The sequence below is a fragment of the Prionailurus bengalensis genome, chromosome E4 (assembly GCF_016509475.1).
Source record: "Prionailurus bengalensis isolate Pbe53 chromosome E4, Fcat_Pben_1.1_paternal_pri, whole genome shotgun sequence".
Taxonomy (NCBI): domain Eukaryota; kingdom Metazoa; phylum Chordata; class Mammalia; order Carnivora; family Felidae; genus Prionailurus; species Prionailurus bengalensis.
In genome coordinates, this window is record NC_057360.1 from 32,058,259 (window position 1) to 32,071,477 (window position 13,219).

The 13,219-nt window shown below is 40.7% G+C and overlaps 1 protein-coding gene across 2 annotated transcripts in view; it reads left to right on the top strand.

The window, feature by feature from the left end:
• Positions 1-13,219, top strand: part of KCNH1 (potassium voltage-gated channel subfamily H member 1) — a 381,430-nt gene that overhangs the window by 252,319 nt on the left and 115,892 nt on the right. For both annotated transcript variants that reach the window (XM_043568866.1, XM_043568865.1), the window contains exon 8: positions 12,294-12,493. In XM_043568866.1, coding sequence (XP_043424801.1) covers positions 12,294-12,493 — 200 coding nt within the window. The remainder of the gene's footprint in view (positions 1-12,293; positions 12,494-13,219) is intronic.

The window sequence follows — 13,219 nt, forward strand, 5'->3', positions numbered from 1 at the left end:
GAAGTGACCACCACAATTCCTGCACTCCAGAAAGTATTCTGTTTAAAGAATGGCACAAGCCTACATATCACAGTAGGAGGGAGCCACTGAAAGCCAAGAGCTGAGGGGACCAGAGTCCAGGGGTGATGAATGGAGGGATGTTAACACTGGGTGGGTGAAGAAAGAAAACTAAGATTTATTTTGGATCCCCCCGCCCCACCAGCATTGTGGTTGGCATTTGTTGTGTTAATTCCCTGAATCTTCACAGAAATCTGAAGGGTGGAGATTATGCTCTCTTTCATGAATAAGGGACCTGAGGCTCTTATGACTTGAATTGGTGGTGTCAAGGCCAAGGGCAAGCCACCCCAATATGAGCCACTTTGGCTGAATATTATTTTGAGCATAAGAAGACAATCAACACCCTGTGGGCTCAAGAGAAGCTTTCGCTCTTCTCTTAACTGCATAGGAGAATCTAAATTGGGGGTCTTTCTCAGAATAAGGGGTATTAGTAGAGATAAATTTTATCTGAGTGATCCATCTATATGGCAGGAGAAACATCAAATTATCAATTATCTGCTCTCCTTATCTCCCTGTGAAGGAGCTTTCCTCTGGAGTCCCAGACCCCTGCCCCCTTCTCCATAGTTCAAGATGACATCTATACCTCATTTTGCCTGACTGTCTTTGAAATTGCCATGTCTGTGTGGATTCTCTGTATGCATGCTTTTAAATTTGATTTTCTCCTGTCAATCTGTCTCAAGTCAATTTGATTCTTGGTCCAGCTCGAAGGACCATGAAGGGGATAGGAATTCTTGCTCCCTGACAGTGGCAGAGTCAGTAAGGTTCTTACTCTTCAGAGACCAAGTTATTTTCACTATACCATGTTGCTTCCCAGCACAGCACATGACACTCCTGAGTATTCAGTTAATACTTGTTTGTTGAACGAAGGCATCAGATAATTAAGTTAATGGAGGAATGTTTCCAGGAAATGATGACTCTGGAGATGGTCCTTAACCGTCCTACTATTAATTATTGTTATTATCTGTTGAGTATTTGATATGTACTAGGTGCTGTGATAAGCATTTTCTATATATTATCCCACTTGTTAAAAAGTAAACTATAAGGCAATTATTAACTCCATTCTATATGAAGATATTTAAAGAGGAGGAATGATTACCCTAAGGTTGGTAGTGGAACCAGGTCTCCAAATTGCGGCTTTTTGTCTTCAGAGTACAGGTTTCTCCTACACCAGGTTGATCTGCTAGCATAACAGTTTCTTTTTTATCTTCCCATTGTTACTACTCATTTCTTCCCAGACAATGAGATAGATTCATAGCTATGGATTTCAAATCACAGGAAATAAGATTTTTAAACTTAGTTGCCAGTTACCATGCCAATATAAACATTATCCTCACACCCACTCATCATTATCACATTAGAATAAGCAAAAGCAATAACAGCAGCAAAGACCAAAAATACTACATGAACAAAATTAGATGTGTTGCTGTCATGTGGGCCAGATGATATGGAATGAGGACCTCAGTCTGGTTCCCAGGCCTTCCTCCCTACCCCCTCTGCCTTCCTGCATGCTTACGGTTCTTCATTCCTTCCCGATCTCTGAATAGCTTCATTCAGAATCAATAGTATTTCAGATGATGTGTCAAAGCTCTTGGCATTGAGGGATTTTTGAGATTCCTTTGAAGGCCTCTGTTTTTGCACGATGAGCTTGATTTAAATCATCTCTTTCTGGACTCCAGTATTTTCCTCTAATGATAAATTTTGAGCCCATCTATGCAATTAAAAGATAATAGTGCCCATTCAGACTAAGGTTCCAGGTTACCATCCTAACAAAATGCTGTCTGATGTGTGCGTTCTGACATTTGACTCCAGGACGATAACTGAAAGAGACGATAACATTGAAGATCTCTTTGTTCCAACTCAGTACTCTGCGTGCTTTCCCCCAGTGTCTCGTTCCCCCGGATAACCCAGGGAAGTGAGCAGGTGTTAGGTCTTTTGTCAGGCTGACGGAAATGGAGGGAAAAAGAAGTAAAGTAGTTTGCCTTGGGCCACACAGCTCTAAGTCGCTGAGCTGGAATTTGAACCCAAGAGGGTATAACTCAGAAGACCCCATCTTCTGCCTTTATCAGATAATATTGTCGGTGCCGAAGTCACTGGGTTCACCTGTCATAATTTGCTGGGCTGTTCCTAACAAAGAAAGCCAGGAGATTCCATTTGTGAGTTCTTCTCTGCCTTTTTTCAGTTCTACTTGCTGTTTCTCATTACTGTCTTAGAAGTGAAAGGGTATCTGTGGACTGCTTTGAGCTCCCAGTGCCAGTGTTGTGTGTGTTAATGATTTTTACCCCCAACCCACCAGTGCAGCTATATGATTTAATGAGTGGCTCATCCTAATCAGATGGCTGGCTAATGGGGAATTAAGGATCATAAGACTGGTGGTTTTATTCTAACAGAAATTCATATAACAAGAGTCATTTTCTTCAAAAAAAAATGAAGAAATTAAGTCTCATTAAAATACGCAGTAAGACATAGTCTTAATGGATATTGAATTTGAGGCACTATCTGGTTTAAAAGCAGGGATTGGAAAGGGCTTCTGCTTCCTTGGTTTTTCCTGTTGGCATCTATGAGATCTGGGGGTGGTGGGATAGCCAGGGTAGGAGTAGAGTTGAAGAGGAAAAGGGGTGGAGAGAAGGAAGGAGGGAGGGAGGAAAAAGAAAGAGAGAATGTTATAATCCATTTTCTGCAAGTGGGCTTTTTATAGATAAGCAACTCTTTCCTTTTGGTCTGTCTAAACCTACTCTAAAAAAAGAAATTGGTGAATAATGTAACCAGCCTTGATCATGAAGAACAAATCAAAACCAACATTTATGTCCACAGAGTTTGACACCATATTCTGAAATGAAACCTGAATCGCACAAGAGGATAGAAAATCATAGTATTGTGCTTTTCAAAGTTCCCAGCAGTAACAGTATCAGCTGGGAACTTGTTAGACATATACATTCTCTAGGGCCCACCCAAGACCTACTAAATCAAGAAGGGTCAAGGGTTCAGAACTGTATAAAATGCCCTGCAGTTATTAGGACACACACTGAAACTTGAAAGTAGGTGATTTAGTGGAGTATGGCATTGGAGTCAGAGAGACCCTGAGTTCTGACCTCCCTGCATGCTGTTTCTCTGATTTTGGACTTCCATTTCCTTATCTGCCAAATAGTGATGGTACCCTTCTTTAGGTAGTATTGTTTTTTATGATTACTACATTGCTTTGAGCTCTTGAATTGCTGGCTTTGAAGATTTGGAAACTATTTTTCAAATTTGTAGGGGTCACTTTGTGCCAAAGCCAGCAATTCCTAATTGCCTTTGCAAACCATTAGTATTATTGTCAGTAAACATGGCTAACTGAGCACACACGTTTACATCTATCTGATCACTCCTGAAACCCCTCTAAAGAAACAACAAAGGAAAGGTCTTTTTAGGGCTTGGAATCCATAAGCATAAAGAGCCCTAGAGTAGGATAACAAAAATTTGAAAGCTAGAAAGCAGTTATTGACTTGGCAGACCAAAGAGAGATGAACCCTGAGGTGACAGGGGATATCTAAACAATAATTTGTTTTACAGCAGAACTGCCCCAAAAGCTCAGGCATTAGTGGCAATAAGTGCCCTTAGAAGTGAGAGTGAAGGAGTGTTAAGAATAGGGCTGGTTGAAAGTTTGTTTAGGAAGCATTTAGACCCCAAGATATCCTTCTTCTATGAAGCTGGGTTACTACCCCTCCTCCACTCACAGAAGCCTTGTGTATTCTTGAAAGAGAGTCTCTGGGCTGGGAGACACCAGGGACATAGGAAGGCAGAGGTACCACAGGAGAGCAGGGCTTAGGGGGAAGTTTATATACTGAATGCTGAGACTTTCAACCTCCCTACTTGTTTGCTACATGCTGCGAGCATTCTCCAGACAAGAGATTGAGGACTTCTCTAGGAACTCAGAAAAGTGCAAAAGGACAATCCTAACGTTGATGGCACCATGGATTCTTCAATACAAACTCGAGCCAGGTCACCCTATCGTGAATTCTCACAGTTGAACCCCACTCATACACACAAAGGCTCTTGATCATTCTTTTTAACTCCTCCTCTAAAATATGAGCAGGCATCTAAGATTACCATATATTTCTAATATGAAAGGCAGGCGAACATAAATAAATGAGGAAACAAAGACCAAACAGGGATAAGAAAACTTAAAACTATATCTATTGTTGATATCCTCAGAAAATAAGATATTAATGTCAATGAAACAGAACAGAATTGCTGTTTAAAAGCAACATTTAGGGGCGCCTGGGTAGTGCAGTCGGTTAAGCGTCCGACTTCAGCCAGGTCACGATCTCGCGGTCCGTGAGTTCGAGCCCCGCGTCAGGCTCTGGGCTGATGGCTCGGAGCCTGGAGCCTGTCTCTGATTCTGTGTCTCCCTCTCTCTCTGCCCCTCCCCCGTTCATGCTCTGTCTCTCTCTGTCCCAAAAATAAATAAAAACATTGAAAAAAAAAATAAAAATAAAAGCAACATTTAAAGAACCAGAAACTGATGGAAATGAAAAGTATGATAGTAAATGAAAATTAAATAAAAGGAATAGGAGATAAAAATTGAAGAAGTCTCCCATAAAGTGATAGGAAACCAGAGGGAAAAATAAGAAAATTAGATTAATCTAGGGGCCCAGCATCTGATTAACAGGAGATCTGGGAAGAAAGAGTAGAAAATGAAGAGGAAGAAACCATCAGGGAAATAACCCAATTAATTATGTAACTAAACTATTAACTATATAACTCAACTTACTGTCATATTTTTAAATATGTACATAAATCAAATCATTATTATACACCTTAAACTAATAAATGTTACATGTCAGTTATATCTCAATAAAACTAGACAAAAAAAAAGATGAGACCAAGAGAATCTTATACCAATATGACTTTGTAAGCCTACCTCCATTTTTAAGAATTCTCTTTTCAATTATGATGTTTTTAGCTGATTTGTCCCTTGCATCAATACTTATTCCCTCTGTGTATTCATTCAGCCCATGCTCTTTTAGTCTTTTCCTGTATTCGGCATAAAAGGGGAGAAGAAAGATGTCAGAGATGTCGTAGCTGTATCCATATCAATTCATCTTCCATGACCACTATGTTCCCATCATGCCAGATGGAGTGGCAATGTGATAAGAGCTAACAAAGGCCTAATGACCTTCTGCTGAGAATCAAGAGTATAGAAACAAGAATGGGTATGAGAGTAGAGTCTTCTTTAAATTCTGTTTTAATATATCATTTGGAATCCTGTATGAACAAAGTTAGTTTGGAAAAACCCATAAACTGTCAACAGAAAGCAATAATTGTTAAATTATTAAAAAAAGAAAAAAGACATTAGTCCTTTAACTCTAAGGTTTGATATACCTGCAGTAGTTTTTTTTTTTTTTAATTTCTTTTTTAGCCTTTTTGAATTTAGGAGTAAATTATGCTCTGCAAGTTTATTAGAAGTTGAAGTGCATTTTCCAACAGGAGTAATTTTGTGAGTAATGACCAATTTCCTAGAGAAGCCCACAAGTCTGTTTAACCCACTGCTTATTAAAAGTATGTGGGTGACATTCTAACGGCTCTGCAGAAGCCAGTCACCCAGAATGCCAGGGACGCCCTGCTGATACAGAGGTGGGGTCTTCACATCGTCACTTCCCTTTGTTAGCAGGCAGATGAGGTCCTGTGTCTGCTTCAAGAACCTGGAGTAGATGTCCCAAAGACACAGAGATGAGAGATGGGGAAGCGGTGTGGCTAGTGGCTCTAGATGGGGTGGGGTGGGGGGGGGGGTGCTAAGGAGACCTGGGAGCTAGAGAGCAGGTTAAGCATAAACAAAGAATAACCAGGAACTTAGGACCTGAGACCTGTTAAACACACTTCTTATTTCTAAACTCACTCCTGCAGTGTCTCTTTCTGTTCCACTGAAGATCCTCGAGATTGAACTACCTACTTTACTTCCTTTTCCATTGCCCTTAATTTGTTGCTTCTAACTAGGGTTTCCCTCCGTCTTGGGTTCATAAAATAGAACGGTCTCTCAATTTTCCTTCTCCCTTGGCTTTTGAGAAACTGTGAAGAATTTTATTTTAAGTGATTAAAAAAAACTGACTAGAAATAAAAATTGTCCTTATTATGCTTATCCTTCTGTCACCCCATCCACCACTGTCACCACCCTCCATGTTTACTTTTTTCTTTGCCCTTCCCTTCCCTTCCCCTCCCCTCCTTTACCCTCCCCTCTCCCCTCCCCTCCTCTCTTCTCCCTCGTTTTCTCTCCTTTTTTCTCCTCTCCTCTTTTCTTCTTTTCTTTCAGTTTGATCTGTTGGAGGCAGGTCTAGGAAGGAAGGAAGGAAGGAAGGAAGGAAGGAAGGAAGGAAGGAAGGAAGGAAGGAAAAGAAAGAAAGAAAGAAAGAAAGAAAGAAAGAAAGAAAGAAGGAAGGAAAGAGAGGGGAAGTGAAGTAACCCAAGAAAATTTCATTGAAATGAAGGCCTTAAGTTTCCAGATTAAAAACCTAGCACAATGGATGAGACCTGAGCCAACAATCAGCAAAAGGCACAGCATTATGAATTTTCAAAACATTGTGGAAAAATAGTTTCTTGTCAGAAAAAACAGGTTCAGTATGAAGGATAAAGGATCTGAATGCTTTTGACTTCTCAACAGAAAGAGAAGACAAGGGAGAGATGCTTCCATCGAGAAATGAGAGAAATGATTTCTCATCTGGAATTCTACACCCAGCTCAGGTTTTGAGTGTAAGAGTAAACATTAGGGCTCAAAATTTTTGCTCCCATATACCTTTCTCAGAACACTATTAAAGGATGCCTTCTATGAACAAAAGTGAGTAAACCAAGAGGGTGGAAGATCTGAGATACAGGAATCAGGGGACCTAACCCAAATAAGTGAAACCACTTCTAGAATGCTTAGGGCAGAGACACCCACGGCTGGTGATGGAACAGTTCAGAAGCCTCCAGAAGAGATTTTTTTTAGCTTCTTTTTTCCCCTAAGTTTATTTATTTATTTTGAGAGAGAGAGAGCATGGGAGGGTCAGAGAGAGAGAATCCTAGGCAGGCTGTGCACTGACAGTGCAAAGCCCAATGTAGGGCTCACACTCATGAACCGTGAGATCATGACCTGAGCCAAAACCAAGAGTCAGACACTTAACCTACTGAGCCACCCAGGTGCCCCCAGGAGAGATTTCTTTATGGAAATGAAATTAATAGGCTGACTAATATATTTTCATATATTAAGAAGAGACTTTGTCTGTGGTAGAATTTGGAGTCAAATTAGAGATAGGTAAATTAAGCAGATGAAAATATCATTAGCTACAGGGAAAAGGAAAAAACTGTAGAAAAGGAAAAGTAACCTGAGTATACTACATGGCTTTGCTGTGAATATCATTCATCTAGTTACAATAATATCAGCACAGATAATTATGGAACCAAGATGATGATATAACTATGTTGGAGGATGGGGCCATGGGAAGAGGTGTGGGAAAGGAATGTGAGATGGGAGGGGAGTACAGGTAAGGAGCTAAATTCTCAGAGGACAGTGGATAATTCCTAAAACTGAAATATCAGGACATGGTGATTTGAGAATGACATTCAACAATGAACCTCAATAGCAAAACAGCCAGCTAACACAATGGAAAAATGGGTGCCTCTGCAGAATAGGAAAGTGGGTGAAAAGAAAGAAGGTCTAGGGGAGTAAAGATTTTAAAAGATGTTTTGGCCACTTAACTCTTTAGCCTATATGTATGTGTATGGATACAAAAATAAACATGAAAATTTGAAAAGGGAAACAAAAATTTTTGCCAGCAAGTTGTAATTAAGGGCCAGAGAATATGGTTTTTATTTCTTTGGGTGGGACCCAGGGCTCTTGCTATGATACAGTGTTAACTCTAAACTGCTCAAAGATAGCGTGCTTGGGTGGCTCAGTTGGTTAAGTGTCTGACTCTTGATTTCAGCTCAAGTCATGATCTCATGGTTTGTGAGATTGAGACCCGAGTTGGGTTCAGTGCTGACAGCATGGAGTTGGCTTGGGATTCTCTCTGTCCCTCTCTCTGTGCCCCTCCCCTGCTCACACACACACATGCTCTCGTTCTCAAAATAAATAAACTTAAAAAAAAAAAAACCTGCTCAAAGAAAGAAAGAAAACTGCTCTTGCCCAAATCAGCATTTTGCTTTGGGACTGGGAAAGGTCTTTCCCACCATGGAGGGGCCCAGCTGTTTCACATTTAGAGTCATCCAGGGAATCCTCAGAGCTGGGGGGTTCTGTTATGCAGGGACGTTCCAATCTCCTTCTCTTCCCACATCACAATCAAATATCTATTCAAATGAAATCTGGACTTACACGTCATCTTTCCCAGTTAGGCTGTGAGTATGTAAGGCATAATGCTTTATAGAGAGATATTAATAAATAAAATGTGTGCATGAAAATGTATAACCTCACTTCATACAAAATTAGAGAAGGGGCATTGAGAGCAGAATTATCCATTTTTAATAGTAATAATGTTTCTGATAGTAATAATAATTGAATAAGGCCCTCCTGAGGACCTTCAACCTTCTAGAATGTCTCAGAAGCAGACTGGCACGAGAGCAGCCCTGGGCTGTAAATGATAGATGTGGCATTGCTGCCTTAATTGGCCAGCATAAGCCGGTGTCTCAGACCTGCGCCTTGTTCTCAAATCATGGACAAGAGAGCTATTCTTACTGTATTGATTTGGTGTAACTATATTTTTAAGCTCAAAATTAAATTAATTTTCTAGCAGCCATCTCGAGAAAGGCACCTCTTACTCTTCATGCATGACCTTTGGTTCATTGTGGACCAGAAAATAGAGCTGAGCCAGGACTGCCATACAGGCTTATTGAGTTAGAGTCAGACTCACTGGGAACAAGGCAGCTAGCCCAGGCCCTGGGAGGCCGGTTTTGAGCACACTTGGTGATGCAGGAGGCAGGAAGCGGGAGACCTGACCCTGTTGCGTCTGAGGTTATTTATGAGCTTACAAAGGGTGTGTCTGCGTTATTCAGGCTTTGACTACTTTTGCTTTTATCAAGCTTCTTTTGTTCAGATTGGTATCGCTCCCTGGTACATTTCTAGAGCTGGCAGCACTCTTTCCCATCCTCATTTGTGTCTTTTCAGGTGGAACTTGGTCCTCAGTTTCTTAGGCAACCGTATCTGGCACTGGTGGACTAACTGAAAATTTCCTTCCCTAACATCCATATCCATGCCTTTCTCTCTTACTCTTCCCTCTCTTAGTTTTTGGCTAAGCCTGAGTAAGATCATTTGAAAGAAATTATTGTGGCCCCTCCGTGCGATGGGATGGCATGCATCAATAAAATGGAAGGAACCATTGATACATGCAACAACATGGATACATCTCAAGGGCATTTTGCTAAGTGTAAAAGGCCAATGTCAAAAGGCCACATACGTGATTCCATTTATATAGTGTTTTTGAAATGGCAGAATTATAAAAAAGGAGAAGAGATTAGTGGTTGCCAGAGAGAGTGAGTATAAAGGGGGAAGCACAAGAGAGGTCTCTGCAGTGATGGCACAGTTTTTGTATTCTGTGTGGTTCTAGTTACATGAACTGGCACGTGTGATAAAATGACACAGAATTCTACGCATACTTCATGGCAGTGTAAATCTTCTGGTTTTGACATTGTGCTCTAATTCCATGAGATGTCACCAGTGGGGAAACTGGGTGAGGGGTATACAAGATCTCTCTGCACTGTTATCTTTACAGCTTTCTGTGAATTTATAATTATTTAAAAATAAACTGGTTTTTTTCTTACAAAGAGGAATAAGGTATTCATAATGAACAATATGGTGAATCTCAAGATAATTATGCAGAGTGTATGAAACTCGTAAAAAAAATAGTACAAAAGAAAAATATAGACAAAATGGACTACGTCAAAACTAAATACTTTTATGCTGCAAACAATGCCATCAAGAAAATGAAAAGACAACCCACATCGTGTGAGAAAATACTTGCAAATCATATATCTGATAAAGGATTTGTATCCAAAATATATAAAGAACACTTACAACTCAGTAATAAAAAGACAAACAACCCAACTGAGAAACAGGCAAGATTTAAGTGGACATTTTCTTTAAAGAGCAGATAAGAATGACCAGTAACCATATGAAAAGATGCTCAGGTCATTAGCCATCAGGGAAATGCACATGAAAACTACAATGAGATAGCAATTCTCACTCACTAGGATGGCAGTAATCAAAAAGACACATGGGGCACCTGGGTGGCTCAGTCACTTAAACGTTCAACTGTTGATTTCAGCTCAGGTCATGATCCTAGGGTCATGGGATCAAGCACCATGATGGGCCCCTGGAGGCTGCTTAAGATTCTCTTTCTCCTTTTGCGCCTCTCCCCCCGCTCGTGTTCTCTCTTTCTAACAAAGCAAAACAAGACATTTGGAACTCTCATACACTGCTGTCGGAAATGGAACACAGTGCAGCAGGGAAAAGAGTTCCTCAAAATGTTAAACATAGTTACCAGATAACCCAGCAATTCCACCCCTAGCTATATGCCCAAGGGAATTGAAAATATGTTCATGCAAAAACTTGTACATGAGTGTTCATAACAGCATTATTTATAATAGCCAAAAAGTGAATGACCTGGATGCCCATGAACTGATGAATGGATAAATGAAATGTGGCTTGTCAATATCCTTGAAGATTATTTATTCAACAATAAAAAGGAATGAAGTACCAATACATGTTGCAACATGGATGAACCTTGTAAACACTGTGTTAAATGAAAGGAACCAGCCACATAAGTTCATATCTTGTATGATTTAATTTATTTTAGAGGTCCAGAGTAGGCAAATCTATACAAACAGAAAGCAGATTACTGGTTGTCTAGGGCTAGGGGATTGGGAGGGAAATGCGGAATGACTGGTAATGGGTATGGTGTTTCTTTGGGAGGCGGATGAAAATATTCTAAACATAGATACAGTGATTGCACAACTCTGTAAATAACAGCCATTGAATTGTATACTTTAAGTGAGTGTATTTTAGGGTTATGAATTACATCTAAATAAAATGTTTAAAAAGAGTATATATTGTATGATAACATTTTTATAGAAAATTCTTGAGAATGCAAGCTAATTTATGGTGACAGAAAATATCAGCAATCATTTGGGAATGGGAAGGATTATAAAGGTCCATGACCCAACTTTTTGGGAAGTGATGGAAATGTTCACTAATTTGATTGTGGTGATGGTTTTATGGGTGTATACATACGTCAAAACTTATCAGATTGTATACATTAAATGTCCAGTTTATTATATGTCAACAATAACTCAAATTTTTTTTTTAAAAAAGCAGAGCAAAAACATGTGTGAACTTCACAAATAAGTATTTATTAAGTTTTAAAAAATAATTTGACAGATACTTATCGGGTACTGGCATAGTGGTAGCTCCAGGGGATACAATAGCAAGAAAAAGATGGGTCCAGCCTTCAAGCAACCCATACAGGCACAAGGAAAGAAAGAAGCATATAGTTGCAAAATGGTTTATATACTATTTCCAGCTGTGTAGAAATATGCCTGGGGAGTCATGGTCACCTTCATGGGGAGGCTTCCTGGAAGTGGTGGCACTTGAGCTCAGCCTTCAAGGGCAAATGGGAGTTAGAGGTAGAAGGTGGGGTTTGGTGATGATGTAATGGTCCTCTTTCCTGACACCAATGTAGGGGGAGCAGTAGGAGCACATGGTATGTACTTGTATCTCAGAGGAGACCTGATTTTATTCTCGCCATGTGAAAGCCGTGCTATTTTCCCCAGGAGCCGTATCACAGTGGATTATTATATTTACATGTACCTTAACAATAAGTGTGAAGCAAAGCTATAAAGAACATCCTTCATTGCGCTTGGCAGACTTGCTGTTATTTACTTGTTTGTGATGATGGATTCGGGGTCTGTCCTTGCACTACATTGTTTCCTGTGTGAAAGCCAAGACTAAATGTTTCATTCACCATCCTGTCCTCGGCAGGTAGCTTAGTACTTGGCACAAGAGGAGCTTGAAGAAGATTACTTGCCAGTAAGTTAGGAATTGGGCTGATACAGAATAACATATTTGACTGGTGGCCTTAGGCATGGCTCAAACTTTTTGAGGTTCTTCTGCAAAGGTCAGGACAGTCTGCCCTAGGTGGGGGGCAGCTCTGGCCATTGGCCTGCTATGGACAAGTTGAGCATTCTTGGGTCCTGGCTCAAGGACCACTCATGTGTTGTCTCTTGTCTTCCTGCTTCAGCACTTCTCTATGCCACCATCTTTGGGAACGTGACAACCATTTTCCAGCAGATGTACGCCAACACCAACCGGTACCATGAGATGCTCAACAGCGTTCGGGACTTCCTGAAGCTCTACCAGGTGCCAAAGGGCTTGAGTGAGCGAGTCATGGATTATATCGTGTCTACCTGGTCCATGTCCAGAGGCATCGACACAGAGAAGGTAAGGAGGGTGACAAGCTCAGGTAGGCCCTGTGTGTTGGCTTTCCCAGAGAGACCTGAGGCACTCCTAGGGCAGTGGTTCTCTAACCTGGCTGTGCATCAGAATTCATTTGGGTAGTTTGGGGTTCCCACACCCTACCTCCAGAGGTTTTGATGGCTTCCAGCTCAGCTTTGCTCAAAGACCAGCAATTAAAAGATTCGGAGCCTTTATTTAAGAAACTAGAGGGGCACCTGGGTGGCGCAGTCGGTTAAGCATCCGACTTCAGCCAGGTCACGATCTCGCGGTCGGTGAGTTCGAGCCCCACGTCGGGCTCTGGGCTGACGGCTCGGAGCCTGGAGCCTGTTTCTGATTCTGTGTCTCCCTCTCTCTCTGCCCCTCCCCCGTTCATGCTCTGTCTCTCTCTGTCCCAAAAATAAATAAACGTTGAAAAAAAATTAAAAAAAAAAAAAAAGAAACTAGAAAGACAGCATGTATCTCTTAGATAAGAGAGGAACTGGAAGTCTAACTTATATGATGATAAGACTCAGGGCCATCCAGAATGAGGTAATCGTTGTGACTACTTTTCCTTTAGCCTCGGGCTCCGAGATGGCACAGCACTGCCACTGATTCTATCTTTATTCAAATTTTTGATATTTTGTTCATCGTGGATTTTTTTTGCATGAATTCTGATTTTTTGAGATATTGTATTAAACTATAATTTATCTTGATTACTGAGTTTTTAGCTCG